Genomic DNA, 23216 nt, shown 5'->3' on the forward strand with positions numbered 1-23216 from the left:
CCCACCACATCTCCTTTCTTCTCAGCATCATGTGGGTTCCGTCACCACCCTCCATCACTAACCCCTTATGTCTGCCATACCACTCAACAGCGGTGACACACTTATGGACTCATTCCCACCAGGCTGTCCACCCCAGGGCAACAAGAGCTTGTCCATGGTGCCTGGCAAAGTGCAACACAGAGCTTGCAGTGGGCCCTGCCACCACCTGACCCCACCCTGCTCTCCTCTCTCAATTTTTCTCTCAAAGTGTCCTACTGTCTCACATGCTTGACTTAATAGCATGAAAGTTATCTTGTGGTTGTCTTGTTTCACCTTAAGTTAAGAAAAATATACCTTTATTTCTCTTGCATCTTTCACATAGCTCCAAGCAAAACATGGGGCTCTTAAGAATGGCAGAATAGGGGCTTCCCTCGTGGCTCAGTGGTAAAGAATCCACCTGCCAATCAGGAGATGAGGGTTCATTCCCTGTCCAGAAGATTCCACATGCCACAGAGCAACTAAGTCCAAAGGCCACAACTACTGAGCCTGTGCTCTAGAGCCGGTGCTCTGCAACAAGAGAAGCCACCGCAGTAAGAAGCTGTGTACCACAACTGGAGAGCAGCCCACACTTGGCGCAACTAGAGAAAAGCCCATGTAGCAACAGAGACCAACACACTCAAAACCAAATAAAATTATTAAAAAAAAAAAAAAAAATAGCAGGATAAGTTTGCGAACCTGAACACAAACGTCACTTAACACATAAGAAAAGAAAAAACAGGTGGCTGGATCTGTCTGCCCCTGGCTGCCAAAGCAGAAGACGCAAGGCCTGTTAACCGCTGGACCTTGGGACAATGGTGAGATGGGGAGAAAGCAAGAGGACAGGCCTCGGTGAAGAGCAGTGGGGACCAGTGCTCACCAAGACAAGGCTTCCTCTCCCTCTCTGTCCTCCAACCAAAGCTCCTTCAAGCTTCAATAGTCCTCTGTAGAGCTCGATCCCACCAAAAAGAAAACCTAGTGGGTCTAGGCATGTCAGAGGGCAAGGGGAAACCCAACAAACACGTAGATGGGTGAGGACGATGCACTCCATCACTCCCTGACTCGGGCAGTCACCATATATTAATCCCAAATCCGTTTCACTCCAACAATTTCTGCCACTCTTGCCTGGTTGAGGGTTGTTTGCTATACCCCTCCCAGCTGGAATGGTTGTTACCTGACACAGACAGAAGGGATATCACCCACCCATCTTATGCCCTCAGCAGACATTGTTAATCGATCTTGTACTCTTTCCGTGGGAGCCCAGAGAAAGCCTGGGGATCCCTTAACATAGTGCTACAGATAAGAACTAGTAATCTCCAGAAAGTGAAGCATCAGCTGACATCAGTCAGTTTTCACAGACACAGAACGTTTCCTTCCCAGGGCATGCTCTCAGTGTGCAGAGGAACCCTCCATAGACCTTGTTAACACACAGATTCCTGGGTTCCATTTCCAGAGAGTCTAATTCGGGGCAGTGAATGGGGGGAAAGGGAGACAAACGTGCATTTCCCGCGTTTGGGAAATGGCTCCAGGAATGCTGCTGCTGAGGACCACCTTTGAGCAGCCCTGTTTAAGGGCAGCAGATCACAGTGGAGTTATAATGAAAGGGCATTTCTCCGTCCCTAATATGTAACCGGAATTGTGCTGCCTGCATGGGATGATCAAATGAAGTTTTATTCATGGTGCTGAGGCCCTAGGGAACACCCACAGGTGGGGTCAGCCCCCTGTGGGGTGCGGGGGGTAGGGGTGGGGTGGGGGGAGCAGGAACAGTTCTCACAGCCCTCCTGCACTAGCACCACAGCTGAAGTCACGGGGGAGCCCAAAAGGAGCAGCCTAAGCCCCTGATCAAATATGCCCGTTACTCACAATTTTTGTCCCCTGGGGCTTAGGGGCCCCCGTAGCTGGTGTCAGGAGCTGTTTGGCCACTGCCTCCCGCTGCGTGAGGTCCGAAGCGCTCAGGGCTGTGCGACTGCCATCCTCGTTGATGACCATAGAGGCTCCAGGGTGCACGTTGGGGCCGTTGATGACCGCCTGCCTCAGTTCCTGAACATTCCAGGGGGTGACTGGTTGAGGGTAGGTCAGCTTTGTGGCAAACACCTGGAAACAAGGAGGGGGTATGAAAGTTCAGGGTGGGCAGAGAAAGGTCAGAAGGACCCCCAGTGTGACTCAACATGCTCACACCCCCAGTGTGACTCAACGCATTTCCCCTAAAATGCAGATGTGCTCCCTGAGCCAAGAAGGTCCTTCAGCCAAAAAAGCAACATCTCCCTGTGTTTTTCACAATCATTTTTCCAGACTTGCTTCCTCCAAGGAAGAGAGCAGGTCTCCTTTTCTACCAGAGTAATCTGCCCCAAAAAAGTTATCTCAGAATAGTAATTTATGCAGAATTTTTTTAACCTATTTTAAAATTTCATCGTTTACTAGTTTGCCAATAAATTCAAGGTCCCAAATGATGTAATATAGCCTGGAACATGAGCTTTAGACAATTGGCGAATACCTGCTCTCAAGTATCACCCTCCTCCACCAATAATTCCCCTCCCCTCACCCCCCAGCAGTCATCACTAATTGATGGTGGCCTGAGCCCAGACACGGCATCTTAATCTCTTTACTTGGCCTGAGATAAACCTGATTTGGTCCCCTGATACATAAGAAAATGGCAGTGATCCATTTGACACACCAGGCCTGCACCACATTCCAAGAAAAATGAGTGCCCTGGTTAGGCGAGTTCTGAGCTACTGAATATTAAAACCCTCTGGTGCTTCAAAAGGAATATATCTACGTTAGAGACTCTCGAGAAGTCCCATGGAAAGGAACTCGCTGAACACTGGCCAGCTCGCTGTGTGAATGGCACCCCCGCCCCAACCCCCACCACCCTGCCCAATGCTCCCCGCCCTCTGGCCCTCTCCACCCCTGCCGACGAACTGACCACTACCTGACAGAGTATTTATGTACAGACTGTGCCCAACTTAGGATTTTTTCGGACTTTGTAACAGTGTGAAAGCAACATGTATTTGGTAGAAATCATACTCCCCATTTTGAATTCTGGTCTTTTTCTGGGCTTGTGAAACATGGTGTGATATTCTTGTGAAGGTGGGCAGGGGCAGTGAGCCTCAGCTGCTGGCTGTCAGCCCTGGGATCATAAATATCCCATACACTTAGAGCCATCCTGTTGCTCATTTTCAGGATAGTGTTCAATAACTTCCGTGAGACATTCAACACTACTACAAAATAAGCTTTGCACTGGATGATTTTGCCCAACGTAGGCTAACATAAGTGTTCTGAGCAGGTTTAAGGTGGGTTAGACTAAGCTATGCTGTTCAGTAGGTTAGGTCCATTAAATGCACTTTTGACATATGGCATTTTCAACTTACCACCACACCATCATAAGTCGAGGAATACCTTTACTTGTGTTATCTGTTTATGTGTCTCCACCACTGGAATATAAGCTTCACAGGGACACACTAGTCTTGTCTGGCTCATGACTGGGTCTCTAGCTTATCCCCCAACCTTCACCTCCTCTGCTTCTGTAACAACCTGTCCACAGTGCTCAATGGGAAGGGTGTGCACAAAGGATCAAGAGGCAGTTTCACACGCTCTGCTCCTGAAAACCATCCTGTGAGCAACAGGCCACTGTGGCCCTAGGCTTGGGGCAGGCCTGGAGGTGGGCAGAGGGGGAACTTCAGAGTCCCTCCAGTACCAAATGAACCCAGATCCAAGAAAGAGAAGACCGCTGAAGGTGGAAAGAGGAGCAACACGAAAGGTCTCTCCCGAAGCTGGGGACCCTGAAGGCACCATGAGGCGAAAGCCAACAGAGCTCCCTGTCCTCCTCTGTCCAAAGAAAGCAATGAACAGGTCACGGGCCTCTCCTCCCAGGGCCTCAGACTCAGGAATGTCACCACTGGGCTTCCCAGTGCTTTTCCCTGCCCCTGATCCAGCTCCCGGATGCAGAGACCCCCAGTGCCCAGGAATGGGTGTTCTCTGACTCTCGTCCCCTCACACGAGAGCCCTTGCCTAGGAAGCCCACGTGTGCCTGGGGGACAAGGAGGCAGCACTCAGGAGGCCATCAAAACACTTGAGCTGTGCTCTCTGCCCCCTGCCAGTCCTCCCCTGAGAGTGGCAGCAGGGCCGTGTGTGAGGAAATGAGCCTCTCCATGGGGTGAATTAAACCATCTTCTATTACTGACCTCAAGGCCCATTAAGGAGGAAGACGATGAAGGAGCTGTTGCTAATGAGTACCGCAGCCTCAAGTGGTGGGGAAGTGAGAAAAGAAAACTGGCTCCCTAAGGAAACACTAACGGGTGGACGGGGCAAACCGCCTACCCCTGAGGATCTGGGAGTGACGCCTGCTCCCTGGGGCTCTCTCCCTTCCTCCACGGCCCTGACTCCTGATGCCAGGCAAGTACCCGGGACAGAAAGCCCCGCTCCCTCCTCATCTCTGTCATGTATTCCATCTTACTAGGAAAGTTTAATGACTAGACCAAGACGGGCAGGAGGAGGAGAGGCAGGAGCTGTGCCCTGGTAGCCCAGGAGCAGGGGTCTTTCTTGTGGGTGGAGGGTGTCTGGAGACCTGGCAGGGAGTGAGAGCAACGCCACGCCATGGCCTCAGGGTCCCCTTCTAAGGACTCAATACGGGGAAAGGCAGATGCTGTCTTCACCTAAGCCACCGTGATCCCACGCCTTCTCCCCAGCCCTCCTCGCCACTCCCATCTGCCACCTAACAGCACACACCATGGGAATTCCAATTTCATTGGTGTTGATGTACATGTCCGGGCAGATGACCGAGCGGGCTGCGTAGTCTACGCGCTTCCCCATCATGTGCTTTCGGAACAAACCATCCTTCTTCTCCAGGATCTTTATGGGGGAAAAGTCCACAGAAATCATTAAAAAAATTTAAAAATCAAGACTTAAAAATATTAAGTTGTTAGAAAATATATGTTGCTGTTTTTTAGTTGCTAAGTCATGTCCAACTCTTTTGTGACCCAATGGACTGTAGCCCACCAGCCTCCTCTGTCCATGGGATTCTCCAGCCAAGAATTCTGGAGTGGGTTGCCATTTTCTCCTCCAGGAGATCTTTCCAACCCAAGGGTTGAACCCGCATCTCCTGCATTGGCATGTGGGTTCTTTACCACTGAGCCACCAGGGAAGCTCTAGAACATATATATGCCTTATTTAATTGTGGGCACAACTTAGCGACTGAGCATGAGCATGAAAGATGACACTTCTATTATTCACAAGCCTGTATAATGGTAACGGGTTGGCGAAAAAGGATGGATAAACCCAAACTTTTTGGCCAACCCAATACTATGCACATCTTTATTACGTTTGGGTTTTTTGGTCTGCAATTTTAGTTTCATTCACTTCTTCAGTGAGGACCATCTTTTATTAATATCTTCTTTTACTCCTCTTTCATTTTATACAGTTGAAATAAATCTTTCATATTTTACACTAAAAAATAATAAAATAAAAAGTAAACCAAAACTACAGTAGTGCCAATTGGTTAAAATAAAACAGTCACTGTCAAGAGAAAAAAACAAGTATGGTTACTATTTTCTTCCTTAAGACAAACACGTTTATTATTTAACCCCTTCGGCTAGCAATAGGGATCCAACTGCTCACCTGTCTAATGCCGGGGTACTTTTCCATCATTAATTTGTCCATCTCGCTATCAAACACAATATTAACGTGGCTCTGAAGGCGAATCCAAATGTTGTAAAGTCTGTCTGTGAGGGACTGGCCTGGAAGCTGACTCAAAAAAGATCGGTCCATAGCCATCCAAGAGTCTTTTTCCTGCCAAGACACAACCAAGAAAAACGGGCGTGATGGAAAGCCCTCAAGAAGGTCAGGCCTGGTTCCACTTTTCTTTTTCACTTGAGCTCTGACAAATGATGAACTCTGAAGTTGGCCTTTATGTCTTTTGAACTTGACAGATTTGTGGCCCAAGTGCTCATAAATCGATCTTGTCCGTGTGCATCGACAACATATGAGGCGGTAAGCTGCCCTAGAGCATCACCTATTGACCGACTGTCTGGCCACCTGGACTGGCCCCCTTGGGCTGGGTACGTATGACACAGGAGAGAGACAAATGGTCCCTCGACCCAGTGGGTCAGAAGAGAGAAGAAACCGGTCAGCGCTGATGGAAGGGGGATCCAGTAAGTGAGAATGTCATGGAAAGCACTGGTGATAAAGTGGGCCTGTCCTCAATCCTGAGGAACAGAAGACTTCTCAGTTATAGAGAAGACAGGTGTGGTTTCTATTCTGGCTGAAGGAGCCTCCCAGGGTCCCCTGTATGATGACAGCACCCCTGTCAGACTAATTCACTTCTGAAGACATCAGCTGACAAGTAGGGCCACACGCCTACTTGTGAAATGGGTGAGACCAGTCTCACTGGCACATCCTCAGTGCCTGGAATGGCGCATGCCTATTCACACCCAGGCATTCATGATTCATGAGAGGGCCGCCGTGGAGCAAGTATGGGAAGAAAGAACTCTTGCTATTGATCAGATGGAAAAGAGGGCACTGTGACTTCAGGCAGCAATGACCTCAGGAATCTGAGAGGATACTGCTCATTTCTGCCAAGATTTAGCTTTTTTCTTGGACAAAGGCTACCCTACTTTCAAGAGACATCAACATGAAATCTTTAGCTTTGGTCACTGGAGGTGGCAATCCTATGGCCATCTCTTTGAAAGTAGACCAGGACCTGCAGATGGCAGATATCTCTAACATATTGAGCATTTTTTTTTTAAAGCACATTTACACAGGCAGATCAGAAAACTTAAGCAAAACCAAAGAAACCCAAGCAAAAAGGCTGAGTAACCAAGCACGGGTGTCCCTGACAGACTGTGGCGCCACCTGGTGACGGGCCGGTCCCACCCAGGGAAGGGAGCCTGGGAGCCTGTCTGGTCTACTCAAAGCTGAGACAGTCCTTCCTATTTGCATCTAGAAAGAATCTTAAAGCTGAGAACTTCCTGAGTGCCTGACTCATCTTTATACCCACTGCAGACCTAGCACACTAAAAGGGATTCAGGAAACGTTTGCTGAAACAGGAAAATGGAATTCAGCTCCACCATTTATTGGGGAGAAAATTAAGCCCCAGATCTGACACTCCTATTGCGGGGAACTCTTCCAAATGCCAACACTGCCTTCCTGACCCTGATGCTAGAGATCTTCAAGAGCCAAAATCAGAGCTAGGTGGCATGGGTCTCTGGTACCAGAGCCCAGTAGGGACAGGTTTAGAGCCTGAGGACCACAGACGGTTCTTTCCAGAACTGCCAGTGACAGCAGGTAGCCCAGACCACAACCACGGATAAAACCTCCCCACAGATCACTCATTTTATTGTGGAGATAAGAACAAGAAACCAAAGCAACTCAATCATGGTCACTGGGCATGGTCATTGGGGTCATGCTCAGACCCACACTTTCCCCCAGACATTGCCCGGTCCTCCCAAACCCATGGCTCACACACAACCATGCAGAATTGCCAACCAGTATCTCCCAGGACCCATAGCATTCCCATAGCATTCTGCACCCACAGCACAGGAAGCTAGAACTAAGGCATCAGCTCCTGACCTCTTCTGTGGTGGGTGCTGCCACCTCACTTGGCAGCTCCTGTTCTTGGGCCATCAGTGCCAGAAGCTTTCGGATCAGAACCACGTCCTTCATGACAGCCTGCAAGTTCACCGTCTGCCCGTTGGTGAACATCTGGTCCCCAAGGCGGTTGACAGGGCGATACCTGCAGGAGGACATGTGGAATCAGTGCACATTTCCCTCAGCCGCTTACCCATCCCTATTCACACGCCCCAAGCTCCAAAAGAAACGCACATTCCTCCTGCACTCAGGAAAAATGAAGAGGAAAATAGTCCCACCACCTGCCACCTGGGAGTGGAACTGCTGCTCTATTTTTCAGAACCTTTGACCCTTCCTTTCTCTCCCAGAGGTCATTATTCAATTATTCCATAAACCTTTTTCAGGTGAAATAAAGCCAATGAAAGGGTATTACCTTGAGGGTGGTACCACCAAGAAATCCAGAAAGAACATACTGGGGTTGAACCTGGACTCCATGCCAACATCTTCCAGTCCCAAAAAAAGGTAATTCAGAAAGAACCCTGTGTTTGAAATAAATCAAAAGATCATTTAAACCTATACATTAAGAGCATGGAAGGGTGACCACAAAAATTTTTACAAAAAACCCAGAATATAGGACAATAGGGAGAGTAAGATCACATGTGTCTTCATAAAAACTAATGAAGGAAATTGCCTGGTGGTCCAGTGGTTAAGACTCTGCACTTTCACTGCAAGGGGTGCAGGTTCCATCCCTGGTCAGGGAACCAAAATCCCACATGCCACATGGTGCAGTGAAAAAAAATATTGCAAATAAAAATGCAATATTAAAAAACAATAATGAAAATAAATAAGCAAATAAAATACATTAAAAAAATAAGGTGAGTTACACTGCGCCTTCAAGACACATGTCAAACTGTACTAAGCAATGCCCACCCACAGCTGTCATTTAATGATCAGGCTCAGTTACAGTAATCACCAAGTTCATGGTTCAAGGAATAAAGACATTTCCCACACTATAAATATCAATGACAAGGTACCCTGAAGCCTGCCCCAAATCTATGGTTCAGTTTCAGGAGACAGCTACAAGAATCACAATTTTGAAAACATAAAAAGGCAGGGTGAAGGAGTCCAGGAAGTCAATGGGCTGTTTCTTCAGCCTGGCACAGCACCTTCATTTTTCCAAAGAGCTATGAGATGTTCTTGAGCACTGGAGGGTGTCAGGTATCCTCGTTTTCCCATCTGAGCTTCCTCAATTCCTGGAGTGGAAGAGGGTAAGCGAGCACAGTAAGTCAATTAGAGACACTCTTTCCATAATGGGATTTAGCAATTCCTTTCCCCACTCCTCCAAGCCCGCAATCTGACCAAAAATCAATCTCTACAGACTTCCCTAGCGGTCCAGTGGCTAAGGCCCCACACTCCCAATACAGAGGGCCTGGGTTTGACCCTGGGTAGGAGAACAAGATCCCACATGCTTCAACTAAGATCTGAGGCAGCCAAAGAAACAAATTAAAATAAATAAATTTTTTTTTAAGTCAATCTCTAGGACAACCTAATTTCTAAAGTAATGAAAACCAAACAACTATTGTATGAAACCTAAAAGGTAGAGCCAAAGGGGGAAAAAAAAATCACCAACAATTATATCATGTTGTCACCATGACCACTTTTATATATTCTTTTCTGGTCCTTTGGTTTATAAAGTGTTAGGTGCGGATTCACCCTGTACCACTTGCTCATTTCGTGTCATCTTACGAGCATCTCTGCATGTTGCCTTATAGCTTGTATCTCACCATCATTTTTATTTTATTTATTTATCTGGCTGTATCGGGTCACTCAGGGGCGGCACACAGGATCTTCTGTTGCACTGTGCAGGCTTACTTGCTTTATGGCACATGGGATCTTAGTGCCCCAAGCAGGGATTGAACCCACATCACCTGCACTGCGAGGCAGACTCTTAACCACTGGACCACCATGAAGTCCCTCGCCATCATTTTTAATTGCAGCATGGTATTCCTGAGAGGATGTTTTATAAGTGACTTAACCACATTCTAATAGTTGGACATCTGAGCTGACCTCAATTTTTTTTATTATTTTAAGTCACACTGTGATAAATAGCTTTATGTACATGGCTTTTACCAGAAAAGTTCACAGCAGGAGAATTATGGATAAATGAAGATGAACATTTTTATGAGTGAATGTATATTCAGTTTCTTCTTACAACTATCATGCTGGTGATAAGTAGATAGATCTTGATTTCTCAGATTAACCAAGATCACTCTGGGATACTCTTTAATCAGCCACCCCCAGAGTAAGTCACATTCAGTAGGTGTGGCCCCAAGCATTTAGATGATTAAGAAAGTGAGTAATGTGACCTCTAGGTTCAAAACTATCAACTTCAGCCTTTGTATAGTGGTGAGTATCCCCTCCTGTCAAAACTATCAACCTCTTTTGGAACACATTCATCAAAATTATATACTGCTTGGGAATTTCATGCCAGTCTAGTGATTAGGACTCAGTGCTCTCACGGCCGAGAGCCTGGCTTTGACCCCTGGGTCAGGGAACTAAGATCCCACAAGCCTTGTGGCTCTCAACACCCCACCTCTCCCCACAAAATCACTCAATATTTTTTTAATGCACTTATCAGGATAGAAACTGTGTCTTGTCTGTGTTCCTAACAATTAACAGCATCTAAGGGGTCACTAACAGTTGGATAGGACTGAGTGACTTCACTTTCACTTTTCACTTTCACGCCTTGGAGAAGGAAATAGCAACCCACTCCAGTGTTCTTGCCTGGAGAATCCCAGGGACAGGGGAGCCTGGCGGGCTGCCGTCTCTGGGGTCGCACAGAGTTGGACACGACTAAAGTGACTTAGCAGCAGCAGCAAGACCCAGCAGATACTAAGTTTTCACTGGCTTAAATACACATGTTCAAAATACTATAAGATAATTTATATTTAAAAAACCCCACTCTTCTGCTTTTTTCTATATTTGTAAAACCCAGCTTCATTCACCTCTAATTCTCTACTTGGTTTCTTTACCAACTGCAGAAGATACATCATGGAAAGTTTTTAGAGAAATTTGTAACTTAGAAAACAATTAATAAGATGTACCATAATTTATTTAATTAGTCTCTACTAACAGGCATTTAAGATATTTCCAATTCAAAACTACTTAATACTGTGGGCATGCATAATTCTTAGGATAAGATCATAAAAGCGGAATTGTTAGGTCAAGAGTGAACACATTTAAAATTTTGATTCCTATAAAAGCAAAACATTTCAACCAGTTAATGCAGTTGAAGGAAGTGAGGGGAATGCAATGGAGAAAGGCTCTGACCTTTGGGAATAAGCCAGATATAGAAAGCTATGGGTGTTCAGTGGGGAGAAAAGACCTCATTAACCTAAAGGACAATTTTGTGGGCATTTCTGGAAACTTCTTTCTCACTAATCTGCCTTGATGAACTGAGGAAGATGAGCCGCATCTGGTAGCTCTCTTCAGCTCCTGACTCAGAGCTGCTAGTGCAGGAAGTGGCCCCAGCACAGTTTAACCCCTATTGAGGCAGATGGAGGTCATTCACTCACTGGGTTTGAGTCAGAAGAGACTTGCAGAATGCCACCTCCTCACATGGACTGCACCCTTCCTAACCAGGTACTTTTTGAGCCTGCAAAAATGCTATTTGCCTCAGAGACTTCCCTGGTGGTCCAGTGGCTAAGACTCTGTGCTCCCAACGCAGGGTGCCAGGGTTCCATCCCTAGTCAGGGAACTAGATCCCACATGCCACAGCCAAGAGTTTGCACACCACAACTAAGACCTGGCACAGCCAAATAAATGAATAAAAATGAATATTGAGAAAAAAATACCATCCAGTGACCTTGTTTAAAAAAAAAATGAAATCTCTTTCAATAGGACTTCAGAACAGCTGCAACATGTATTTAGTTTAGCTCCAAGAGCTCCTGTACGAAAGAAAAAAAAAGTTGGGAAGTCAAACAGTGGGGAAGATTGGCTTATGGTGGGCGAAGCACCTTGGCTGTAAGAGGTCTCACTTGAAAACTCTAGCAGGCATAATGAGGCTTGAATAGCACACTGGTCACATGTGAATTTCACAAGCTAACAGCACTCCTAGTGAGATCAGGAGTATGTGGGAACCACTGAGCCACAGGCCCAACTGCATGGCCCCATTAGATACCAAGGACATGGCCAGATCGTTTGTCCAAATGCTCACCTGCCTCTGCATCACCTCTCCCTGGAGTAATTGACCTGCCTCACCCGCAGCCTTCCCTGAGAATGGAGGCCACAAGGTCAGGTCCCCAGCTTGGCACTGGGCTCAGCCACAGGATGTTCCTGGGCATAAGGCTGAGTGCCCAACAAGTAAACGCCTGCTAAATACCACCAATCCAATCCGAAAACCGTCCAAGACCACTGCTGACTTGTTTCTGAAGCACAGGATTTTGGTTGGCACCATCATATTCTCATAGTTGCAGTGACAATTACTCCAAAGAATTGGTTTGGCAAAGGCACTTAAAGGCTGCCTGTTAGATATTTGCCCCAAATAGTCATCCTCTAGAATTCTGACCACCTTTCTTCTCAATCTATGAATATTCCCTAAAGTGCCCTGAAGTCTAGAGTAGCAGTTTCCAACCTTAAAAATTGTTTTAAGGGCTATGTATAGTGCAGGAAAATCCATCCTTGTGCCTGTTAATGGTTAAGCATTAAATAGACTTTCTAAATGCAGTGTAGTATCCTGGACTGGATCCTGGAACAACATAAGGAGGACATTACTGGATAAACTGGGCTTCCCAATGGCTCAGAAGGTAAAGAATCCACCTGCCAATGCAGGTTACAGTCCATGGGGTCACAAAGAGTCAGATATGACTTAGTAACCAAGCACACACTGGATAAACTGGTGACATTCAAATAAAGTTTGCAGGTCAGTTAACAGTAGTATACCAATGTTAATTGCTTAGTTTTGATAAACATGCCATGGTGATCTAAGAGGTTTCATCAGGGCAAACTGAGTAAAAAGTACATAGGAATTTCTGCAGCATGTCTGCAATTCTTCTACACATCTAAAAATTAGTCTAAAATAAAAGATTTATCTTAAAGTAATAAACAAGTTTGCTATACTATGGTCTAAATGTTTATATGTTCTCAAGATTCATGTGTTGAAAGGGCTTCCCTGGTGGATCAGTGGTAAAGAATACACCTGCTAATGCAGGAGATCCAAGAGACTTGGGTTCCATCCCTGGGTCGGGAAGATCCCCTGGAAAAGGGCATGGCAACCCACTCCAGTATTCTTGCCTGGAGAATCCCATGGACAGAGGAGCCTGAGCCTGGTAAGCTACAGTCCATGGGGTCGAAAACAGTCGGGCACAGCTGAGGCGACTTGGCATGCACACAGGCACAAGGTGTCCAAAACAGATGATGCTTTTTCTGCCCTGGCACACTGACTGCATTATAATAAAAAATGAATGGCCAATATCCACAAAGCATATTCAACATAGCAGGTTCTGGGCTCAATATTTCAAATGGAAAATCTTATTTAATCTTCACTACTTCAGAAGAAAAACCAGAAAGCATTGTTCAGTTCAGTTCACTCACTCAGTCGTGTCCGACTCTTTGCAACCCAATGAATTGCAGCATGCCAGGCCTCTCTGTCCATCACCAACTCCCTGAGTTTACTCAAACTCATGTCCATCGAGTCGGTGATGCCATCCAGCCATCTCATCCTCTGTCGTCCCCTTCCACTGTTTTCCCATCTATTTCCCATGAAGTGATGGGACTAGATGCCATGATCTTAGTTTTCTGAATGTTGAGCTTTAAGCCAAGTTTTTCACTCTCCTCTTTCACTTTCATCAAGAAGCTCTTTAGTTCCTCTTCACTTTCTGCCATAAGGGTGGTGTCATCTGCATATCTGAGGTTATTGATATTTCTCCCGGCAATCTTGATTCCAGCTTGTGCTTCTTCCAGCCCCGCGTTTCTCATGATGTACTCCGCATAAAAGTTAAATAAGCAGGGTGACAATATACAGCCTTGACGTACTCCTTTTCCTATTTGGAACCAGTCTGTTGTTCCATGTTGTTATAACTGTTGCTTCCTGACCTGTATATAGGTATCTCAAGAGGCAGGTCAGGTGGTCTGGTATTCCCTTCTCTTTCAGAATTTTCCATAGTTTATTGTGATCCACACAGTCAAAGGCTTTGAAGGCAGAGGAACCCGAGATCAAATTGCCAACATCCACTGGATCATCGAAAAAGCAAAAGAGTTCCAGAAAAACATCTATTTCTGCTTTATTGACTATGTCAAAGCCTTTGACTGTGTGGATCACAATAAACTGTGGAAAGCATTGTTCAACAAACTTAAAACTACAAAAATGAAAAAGCAGGAGTACTAAGTCTCTCAAATTTCTTCCCAGGTACCCCTAAGAGCAGGGCAGAGCCGAGTGGGAGACACTCTATTCCAGGGATCTGAGAGGACAGCTAGAGCAGCCTGCATGAGGCGCTAATGTTCTTTAGATGCTCACAGTTTTTCTTTAAAACTCACCTACATTTTTTATTTTTAAATATATGTATTTTTTGTTTTGGCGGTGCTAGGTCTTTGTTGTGGTGCATGGGCTTTATAGTTGTGGCCCGTGGGCTGAGCTGTCCCAAGGCATGCGGGATCTTATCTCCTGGACCCGGAATGGAACCAGCGTCCTCTGCATTGGAAGGTAGATTCTTAACCACTGGACCACCAAGGAAAATGTCCCTCACCTACATTTTAGTTCAAAATATATCCACACTTGTTTGACAACAAAATGGTTTGAACTATTTATCAAGTAATAACTTCTTCCTCAAAAATCTTTCAGAGTACTGGCCACCTGTGGCAAGAGGTGCCTCGTTCAGGCGGTGGGGCACTGCCTCGCACCGTGCACCAGTGGCAAGGACTGAGCACGCACCAGGATGCCCGCCAGTCCTAAGACCCCAGACACCCACCATCTGCTGGCCCACCACAGACACGCAGCCAAGAAGCATGTGGTACAGAGGACCAGGGATCCCCAAGTCGTGGCACACGTCTGATGGTCACACGTGAAACACACACGGAGGGCCTCCCAGGGCCTGCTTACCCTGGGGCTCACTGTCCTTCTGGTCAGCTCTCCTGTGCACCATGGCCGGGTACGTGATGGTCAGTTTGCTATTGTGCTCCTTCCGGACCACTGACCGCCCAGTTCTAGACATGAGGACAGTTGTGAGGAGAGAGAGAAAAAAAACCCAACAATGTAAAATCTAAGATACGATACAAATGAACATATCTAGGAAACAAAAACAGACTCACAGATTTAGAGAAGAGACCTGTGGTTGCCAAGGGAGAGGGCAGGTAGGTGAGGGAAGAACTGGGAATTTGGGATTAGCAGATGCAAACTATTATGTATAGGATGGATAAACAGCACAGAGAATGATATTCAATATCCTACAATAAACCATAATGAAAAAATATGAAAAAGAATACATATAGATATATATAACCAAATAACTGCTATATAGCAGAAATTAACACGATATAGTAAATCAACTATACATCCATAAAATAAAATTAAAAAAATTAGAGGGAAGTGCCTAGGACTCACTTGCAGTGGGGACATCTCTTAGCAGTCATATGTACCTTCCAGAAGACAGAGATGAGTTTGCTCCTGCTCTCACAGACATTTTTCACCTGTTAAAAAAAGTCAAAAAACCTGAGTGCCATCCTGAAGAGAATCTAGTAGGTATACATTTTGTAGTTTTCACTTATTATTGAAAAATCAGAGGAAGCCACCCCATTTCTTAAAATTCTCCACAAAACCCTAACATAACTAAACACTGCCAATCACTAAGCGACTTCTTTAAGTTTCTTCATTCATAACAGGGGAAACTTACCAGGCTGTTACTAAGATGAAGAGATCATGAGGGCAGTGGTAAGCTTGGAAGACAGCAAGGATGAATAAATTCAAATAATTTAATAAAATAAATAATTAAATTATTTAATTAAATTAAATAATTTAATTTTAAATTAAACCTGAGACAGCAGCTGCTATCTCCCCTGGATGAACCTCAGGGCTCTGAGGCAAGGCACATCCACAGTTAAGCAAAACTAGTGGTTTGGAGCTAGTTCTGCAAATGAGACCTACCCTGGGGGCTTTTGTACCCCTCCGTGGGGCCCCAACCCAGACCACTTAAGTCATAATCTCTGGTGTGAAACCTGGGCATTAGGTGAAGCAGATCTCAAGATTAGCCCTGCAGGTTGATTACCTACACCATTCACTGGCTGAACAAATTAACACTTACACAGATGCTATGGGGGAATGGGGAGGCAGTGGTCACTTAGCACTGGAGAGAGAAACAAGAACAGGACATGGGCCTCATTCTCCAAGTGAGACGTAAGCCAGAACCTCACTGGACACTGTACCCAAAGCACCTAATTTCTTCTAAACTTCTCCTTAGTTCTACAGGCAGGCATCAAAGATGAGGAAAGAGTGGCTTGGGGACAGTTATGTGACCTTCATGAGAGGCAGAGCTGAGATTCAAAGCTGACCCAGGTCTGCTTTGGGAAGCCAAAAAAAAAAAGTGTTTTTGACTCTTTGCAACCCTATGGACTGTAGCCTGCCAGGCTTCTCTGTCCATGGGATTCTCCAGGCAAGAATACTGGAGTGGGTTGCCACTTCCTGCTCCAGGGGATCTTTCTGACCCAAGGATCAAACCTGGGTCTCCTGCATGGCAGGGGGATTCTTTATCATCTGAGCCAAGGGATAAGTCAAAGACAGTGCAGAAGGAACTGTGATAATTATGCTAAAAACCAAGTGTTCAGGGAACACAGAGATGGGATAACTCACTTGTGCACCCTGGGATCCTGGGAGGTTGTTCTGCAGGATTTTGATTGTATATTGCTCTAGCTCTTCCTGAATTTCACAGGCAGTAGGATCAGCATTTTCTTCCAGAAACTGAAAAACAAGAGAAAAACCATGTGATCAAAATAAAGCATGTGCATGACAAGCAGTACCAGGGGCAGCCCCTCCAGGGGAGGGGGAAAGCTTTATCTGAGGGGAGAGAAAGGAGAAACCTTAGGGCTGCGGTGGTGCCTTTTCAAAACAGTTTGGCCACGTTGCTGGTTTAAAAAAATAAAAATAAAAACCGAGAATGTCCTGGGACTTCCCTAGTAGTCCTGTGGCTAAGACTCCAAGTTCCCAATGCAGGGGGCCCAGGTTAGATCCCTGGTCAGGGAACTAGATCCCACATACCACAACCAAGAGTCCACATGTCACGATGAAGACTGAAGCTCCCACCTGCCACACCGAAGACCCAGCATGACCAAATAAATAAACAAATATATATAAATGAGACTACTCAGCTTCCAATGGTAGTGGGCTAGATTATTAAGGCTTCCCTGGTGTCTCAGAGAGTAAAGAATCTGCCTGCAATGCTGGAGACCTGGGTGCAATCCCTGGGTTGGGAAGATCCCCTGGAGGAGGGCATTGCAACCCACTCCAGTATTCTTGCCTGGAGAATCCCGATGGACAGAGCAGTCTGGCGGGCTACAGTTCATGGGGTCACAAAGAGTCAGACATGACTGAGGGACTAAGCACAGCTCAGCACACAGATTATTAAGACCAAATGAAAAAGTTAAAAAAAAAAAAAACAAACAGGATAAAATATTTTTAAAAATGTAAAGTTCCGAAGAGTTGTCAGAACTGTGAGGGATAATCAGGCCATAATGAAGGGAAAATGGGGATCCAGGTCAAAGAGCCCAGGGGCCAAGGCTGCTCTGAGCAGGGCTGCCACATCGCCCAGCACTGGGGCAGCCTTCAGCGTAGCTATGTCCCTCAGGGGAAGATGCTGACAGAGTTAGGATGCTCCCTGGAGCTGTACAACATGCCAGTGTGGCCTCAGAAACATTTTACAATCCAGTAATTTTGAACTTTTCATTCTGAGGGTCTTAAATGATGAACAGGACAGAAATCAAAGCCTAGAGTTAGTAAAAGGGCAGGAATCAAACAAGGTATCTTCCTGCCACATCCCACAAACACAGAAAGCTGGGGAACTGAAGGACTGTGTCCTTGGGAACTAGCTGAGCCCTGGAACAGAACACCTGGATTCCCATGGCCTGCAGTCCAGGGAGTCTTCAGCCTTGACTATGCACTCTGATGGTCCCAGGTCACCAAGCACAGGGCAGAAGCAGTAAGAAACCTCTCTGGGGAAAGGGGGCAACATCCTAGACCTCAAATTATTCCTGCAAAGAATTTGCTAAGTACAGTGCTGTTGCCTAGTTGCTAAATTGTGTGAGACTCTATGTGACCCCAAGGACCGTAGTCCTCCAGCCTCCTCTGTCCATGGGATTTCCCAGTCAAAAATGCTGGAGTGGGTTGCCATTTCCTTCTCCAAGAGATCTTCCTGATCCAGGGATTGAAACCACATCTCCTATATTGGCAGGCAGATTCTTTACCACTGAGCCACCAGGGTAGCAAGTACAATGACAAACTGTCAAAAATAAGCACACCAGGAGGAGAAAGAAAAGAAGTTTCTGGAAATACGGACTGTAGTTTGATGTTGAAGGCACTCATACCAGTGATGGTTACTTTATAACTCTTTGTTAGACTGTGGGTATAATTAATGAATTTCTGTGTGTATAATTCACCCCAAAATATTTTAAAGTAGTGGGCATCTCGAATAATTTTACAACAACAGATCTGACACTTTAGACAAAATGGACAAATTCCTGCACGATAAGTCGTTTCAGTCGTGTCCGACTCTGTGTGATCCTATGGACCACAGTCTGCCAGGCTCCTCTGTCCATGGGATTTCCCAGGCAAGAATACTGGAGTGGGTTGCCATTTCCTTCTCGAGGGATCATCTCGACCCAGGATGGAACCCGTATCTCATGCCTCCTGCACTGGCAGGTGTGGTTTTTTACCACTAGTGGCTCCTGGGATTCCAAAAGAGTAAAATTTACTCTGAGTAAAAGGTTTAAGAAAACCCTTCTCTCTCTCACACACAAGCTCTCTCTTGGACAAATCTGACCTGAGATTAGTTTTTTAGCCACGTGCACACACAGATAAGGTCTTGTTTTGGATGCTTTTCTCACCTTGTTTGGGCCCTTACAACCCACAACCAGGTCGCATCTGTGTGGAAGCCTACCTGCTCTGCCCACCTAATGTCATTAAGACTGAATTTTTCAGGAAAGGGAAGGGGAAGAGGAAAGGTGAACGGTTTCCCTTTGTAACAAGAAGCAAGACAAGGATGCATGCTGCCCCTTGAACAAAGTCATGTAGATCCTAGGCACCTAATAAAGTCTGAACAAGAAATGAAACATATAAAGGCTGAAATAAATAAACTTACTATTATTCACAGGTAATATGAGTGTGTCGAAAATCTGAAAAAAATCTACAAATAAAGTATTAGAATTGATGAGATCCTTGTCTCATTGAATTCATACCCTGATGAATAACCAGGTTATTTCATTCAAAAGTGAGTAATATTTTGATCTATCAACCAGAAATGAATTTTAAATAAGATATTTATAATAACACCAGGTAGTCCCTGGTCACTTGGACTGTAAAGAATCAGCCTCCAACACAGGAGACTTGGGTTCAATCCTGGGTTGGGAAGATACTCTAAAGAAGGAAATGGCAACCCACTCCAGTATTCTTGCCTGGAGAATCCATGGACAGAGGAGCCTGGTGGGCCACAGTCCATGGGGCTGCAATGAGTCGGACACGACTGAGAGACTAACACTTTCACTTTTTACCAGATTATTAATTATTAATCATGAATAATATATTTATAATAGCACCAGGGTATTATTCATCACGAAGAGAACGTCTCTTTACAAGAGAGATCTGGTGGTCACCATCCATTCCAAATCACCAAACCCAGCATTACCAGTAGCAGATAACAGGATAACAGGTGCCTCCTAAAATAGTGCAATACAAAGGATTCTACATCAGGTAGGTATAATCTTACCAAAATGTGAATCTCATGAAGAAATAATCAGATAAATCCAGAATGTGAGAAGTTCACAAGACAAACTAGTCTTATGTCTTCAAAAAAGTCAGTGTCAAGGAAAGAAATTCCCTATATTAAAATATCTTACATTAAAGCAGACCAAAGAGATATAACCATTCAAAACAATGCATGAACTCTGGTTGGATCCTGGGTTTGCGGGGCAGGGGAGAAAGCTCACTGATGGATAAAATTGTATTTGTATGTTGTTTTCACAAACATTTCTATAATTATTCTTATAGCTTCATGTTTTCAAGCCTAGTTATTTGTACTCAGTCACAAGACTTAAATCTCCAGCATTCTGGTGACCTTTCTTTTTGGCTGCACGGGGTCTTAGCTGCTGTGCATCTAAGCAAGTGGGGGCTACTCTCTAGTTGCAGTGCTCGGGGCTTCTCACTGCAGTGGCTTCTCCTGTTGCAGAGCTCAGGTTCTAGAGTGTGGGTTCAGCAGTTGTGGCGCACAGGCTTAGTTATTTCACAGCACGTGGAATCTTCCCAGAACAGGGATTGAACCCTGCATCACCCCTGGACCACCAGGAAGTGCTTGGTAACTATTCTTAGGGGACTATTCATACACAAACAGCTCTTACGCCTGCTGCTCTAGCTTGTCTGATTACCAGGATAGTCACGTTACCTACCCTGTAGAGAATTCTCTCCAGCTCATACACTGCTTGCAGGGCCCCAACTTCCAGGACTCTCAGCTGGCACAGTAAGAGGTGAACCACAGCCCGGGGGCAGGTCAGCATGTGACAGTTTAAACAGGAGCCCCGGAGCAAAAGGTAGAGTTTCTGAAGAGAGGGAATAAAAAGAGACAGGATATTAGAAAGTGACATAGCAGTCAAAGTGATTTTCAACATACATACTTACGGTTTTTGTTTCTATGCCAGCAGTTTACCCTTTTAAGAATTCCACTTTGACCTGTTGCCTTTGAGCCCCCACCTTGCCTGGCCATGGCAGGCTACAGTGCCAGAGCACATGTGCTCGGGCATAACTGGGGTCGTCAGCCCCCTCAGAGGCGGCCCTTTTTTAACCTCGAGTGACAGGGCAGCCCTGGGTTACTGCGGGTGGGGTATGGGGTAGGGGGAGAATTCCATCTCACTCTATGTACCTGGAAAGTCCTTCTTCACCTTAAGAACTTGATAGATATTCTTCTGTATTTTTCACTTACGGTTTTATTTTAATCCATTAACATTAGAAATTTACTTTGGATCTGAGGTAGGGAACTACCTTTACTTTATTTAAATACTAAATTTAATACTTATTTAAATATTGAAAATTATTTAAATATTTAATATATAAAACATTTAGTATTTAACAAGACATTCCTCTTCCCCTAATACGATTAAGACAAAAATCATGTCCCTGTACACTAATCTGAGTAGCTTAAAGTGAATCCCGGAGGCTGAGTTAACTGATGTAAGAAGCTGGAAGTGTCTAAGTAGGACTGGACGGTCATCATTCTCAGCTCAGCGCTGGGCCTTCTGGCGCTCTGTTCCTCCTGCCACTAAGCAAGCGCCTACAAATCCACCTGAAGGCCTCAGAGAGGCCCAGAGAATTCCAAAGTCGTCTATGGCAGTCGTCCCCAACCTTTTTGGCACCAGGGAGTGGTTTCATGGAAGACAATTTTTCCACAGATGATGGGGTGGGAGGTGATGGTTTCTGGATTACATTCATTGTGCAGTTAATTTCTATTGTTATCACATCAGCTCCACTTCAGATCACCAGGTATTAGATCTAGGGGGTTAGGGACTCTTGCTCTATTGCCAGGGAAACCCCACCCACATTTCTGAAAGGCATAAAGCCTCTGAAACAAAAGGGATTGGATCTGAACACTGCTCCCCTTGCTCCTCTTCCTCCGTTCCCTCCCCCTAGCTTTGCATAAAGATAACCCAGCTTTGTCGATTCTCAAAAAGAATCAGACTGAAGTTCGTCTAGGCAGGGCTAGAGGCTAAGTCGAATATACCGGCTTTGGCTCCTCCAGGTTTTAAATCTCAAAGTAAAGAGCACTTTCACTCAGAGTGTCTGGAGCTAACCTCCTCCTGAGACACCTGCCCCGGGGCGGGGCCAGCACTCACAAATCCCACCCGCAGCCCTGAGACCCACGTGGCCCAGGTGGCCGGGTCAGGACTTACATCGAAGAGGAGAGGGTTGTACACGGTGAGTGGGAGGTCGATGTGGCCCAAGTGCCCAGAGCAGTTGGTGAAGTCCTGCACGCAGGTGGAGCACACCTCTTTGGAGTCGGCGGGGCCCAGAGCTAAATCATACAGGCCATTTACCGAGGGGTTCCCCAGGCTGTCCAGGTACCGAGGGTTCGTAATGGACTTCACGCTTAATTTCCTAAGGAGATAAAAACCACCAGGGAAGACTAAGGTTACCCAACTTCTCTGATGTTTCCTCTTCGGCACTTACAAATTCATGCTATAACATCCAGATCCTTAGCTGCGCTGACAGATCCAGAGGGCAGACTTGGTGTCTGCCTTGCTCCTCACTGCAGCTCAGCACTTAGCACACGACAGAGGCTGAATGAAGAAGAGTGAGTGGTAACGTCTCTGAAAGCCAGATTTAGTACAAATCTTGCACTAACTGAGCACACTGGAAGGCTTCATGCTGCTGCTGCTGCTAAGTCGCTTCAGTCGTGTCCGACTCTGTGCGACCCCATAGACGGCAGCCCACCAGGCTCCCGTCTCTGGGATTCTCCAGGCAAGAATACTGGAGTGGGTTGCCATTTCCTTCTCCAATGCATAAAGTGAAAAGTCAAAGTGAAGTCGCTCAGTCGTGTCCAACTCTTAGCGACCTCATGGACTGCAGCCCACCAGGCTCCTCCATCCATGGGATTTTTCAGGCAAGAGTACTGGAGTGGGGTGCCATTGCACGAAGGAGTTAAGTACTCACTACATGACAAATGCTCTATAAGCAGCAAGCTACCCAGTATTTTCCAGTATTCTTGCCTGGAAAATTCCATGGACAGAGGAGACATGGAGGGCTATAGTCCATGGGGTCACAAAAGAGTCTGACATGACCGAGCATGCACGCATGTGTGTGACTTTAACCCTCCGAGACAGGCATTATAATGTGCGTTATTCAGAGGAACAAACAGGCTTAGAGTGGTCAGGTGATTTAATCCAGGTGACACAGCCCAGAAAGGCGGAGGCAGTGTTGAAGGTAGGAGAGAGATGTGGACCAGACTTAATGCCAAAGCCCACGCAGTTCAAAAAAGGAAAAGTGTTAGCACTCAGTCGTGTCCGGCTCTTTGCAATCCTATGGACTATAGCCTGCCCGGCTCCCCTGTCCAGGGGATTTTCCAGGCAAGAATACTGGAGCGGATAGTCATTTCATACTCTAAAAGAAATCCTATACACATTAGCAGTCACTCTCCATCCATCTCTACCTCCCTCCACCAGTCCTAGGCAGTGACTTACTTACTTTTTGTCTCCAGAGAATTGCCCATCTAGACATTTCACATAAATGAAATCATGTGATATGTGGTTTCTTCTAGCTGGCTTATTATACTTTGCATGCACTTTTAAAAATATTTACTTTTATTTATATTTATTTTGGCTGTGCCACTCTTAGTTGTACCACACAGGATCTAATTCCCTGACTGAACCCAGGCCCCCTGCACTGGTAGCACAGAGTCTTG

General features: G+C 45.8%; 1 protein-coding gene and 1 non-coding gene across 2 annotated transcripts in view; one reads left to right on the plus strand and one right to left on the minus strand.

Annotated features, from left to right (window-relative positions):
• The window catches only part of POLR1A (RNA polymerase I subunit A), an 87183-nt gene that overhangs the window by 59290 nt on the left and 4677 nt on the right, over positions 1-23216 (minus strand). The window contains exons 2-12 of the mRNA XM_070379433.1: positions 21709-21913; positions 20215-20364; positions 16415-16522; positions 15173-15258; positions 14672-14775; positions 8742-8828; positions 8009-8114; positions 7579-7741; positions 5629-5799; positions 4741-4863; positions 1879-2109 (exon numbers count right to left, since the gene is read on the minus strand). Coding sequence (XP_070235534.1) covers positions 1879-2109; positions 4741-4863; positions 5629-5799; positions 7579-7741; positions 8009-8114; positions 8742-8828; positions 14672-14775; positions 15173-15258; positions 16415-16522; positions 20215-20364; positions 21709-21913 — 1534 coding nt within the window. The remainder of the gene's footprint in view (positions 1-1878; positions 2110-4740; positions 4864-5628; positions 5800-7578; positions 7742-8008; positions 8115-8741; positions 8829-14671; positions 14776-15172; positions 15259-16414; positions 16523-20214; positions 20365-21708; positions 21914-23216) is intronic.
• LOC138990059 (small nucleolar RNA SNORA76) lies at positions 20495-20621 on the plus strand. The gene has a single exon (XR_011466233.1). It is a non-coding gene; the product is annotated as a small nucleolar RNA SNORA76 (small nucleolar RNA).

Source organism: Bos mutus, chromosome 11 (genome assembly GCF_027580195.1).
Source record: "Bos mutus isolate GX-2022 chromosome 11, NWIPB_WYAK_1.1, whole genome shotgun sequence".
NCBI lineage: Eukaryota > Metazoa > Chordata > Mammalia > Artiodactyla > Bovidae > Bos > Bos mutus.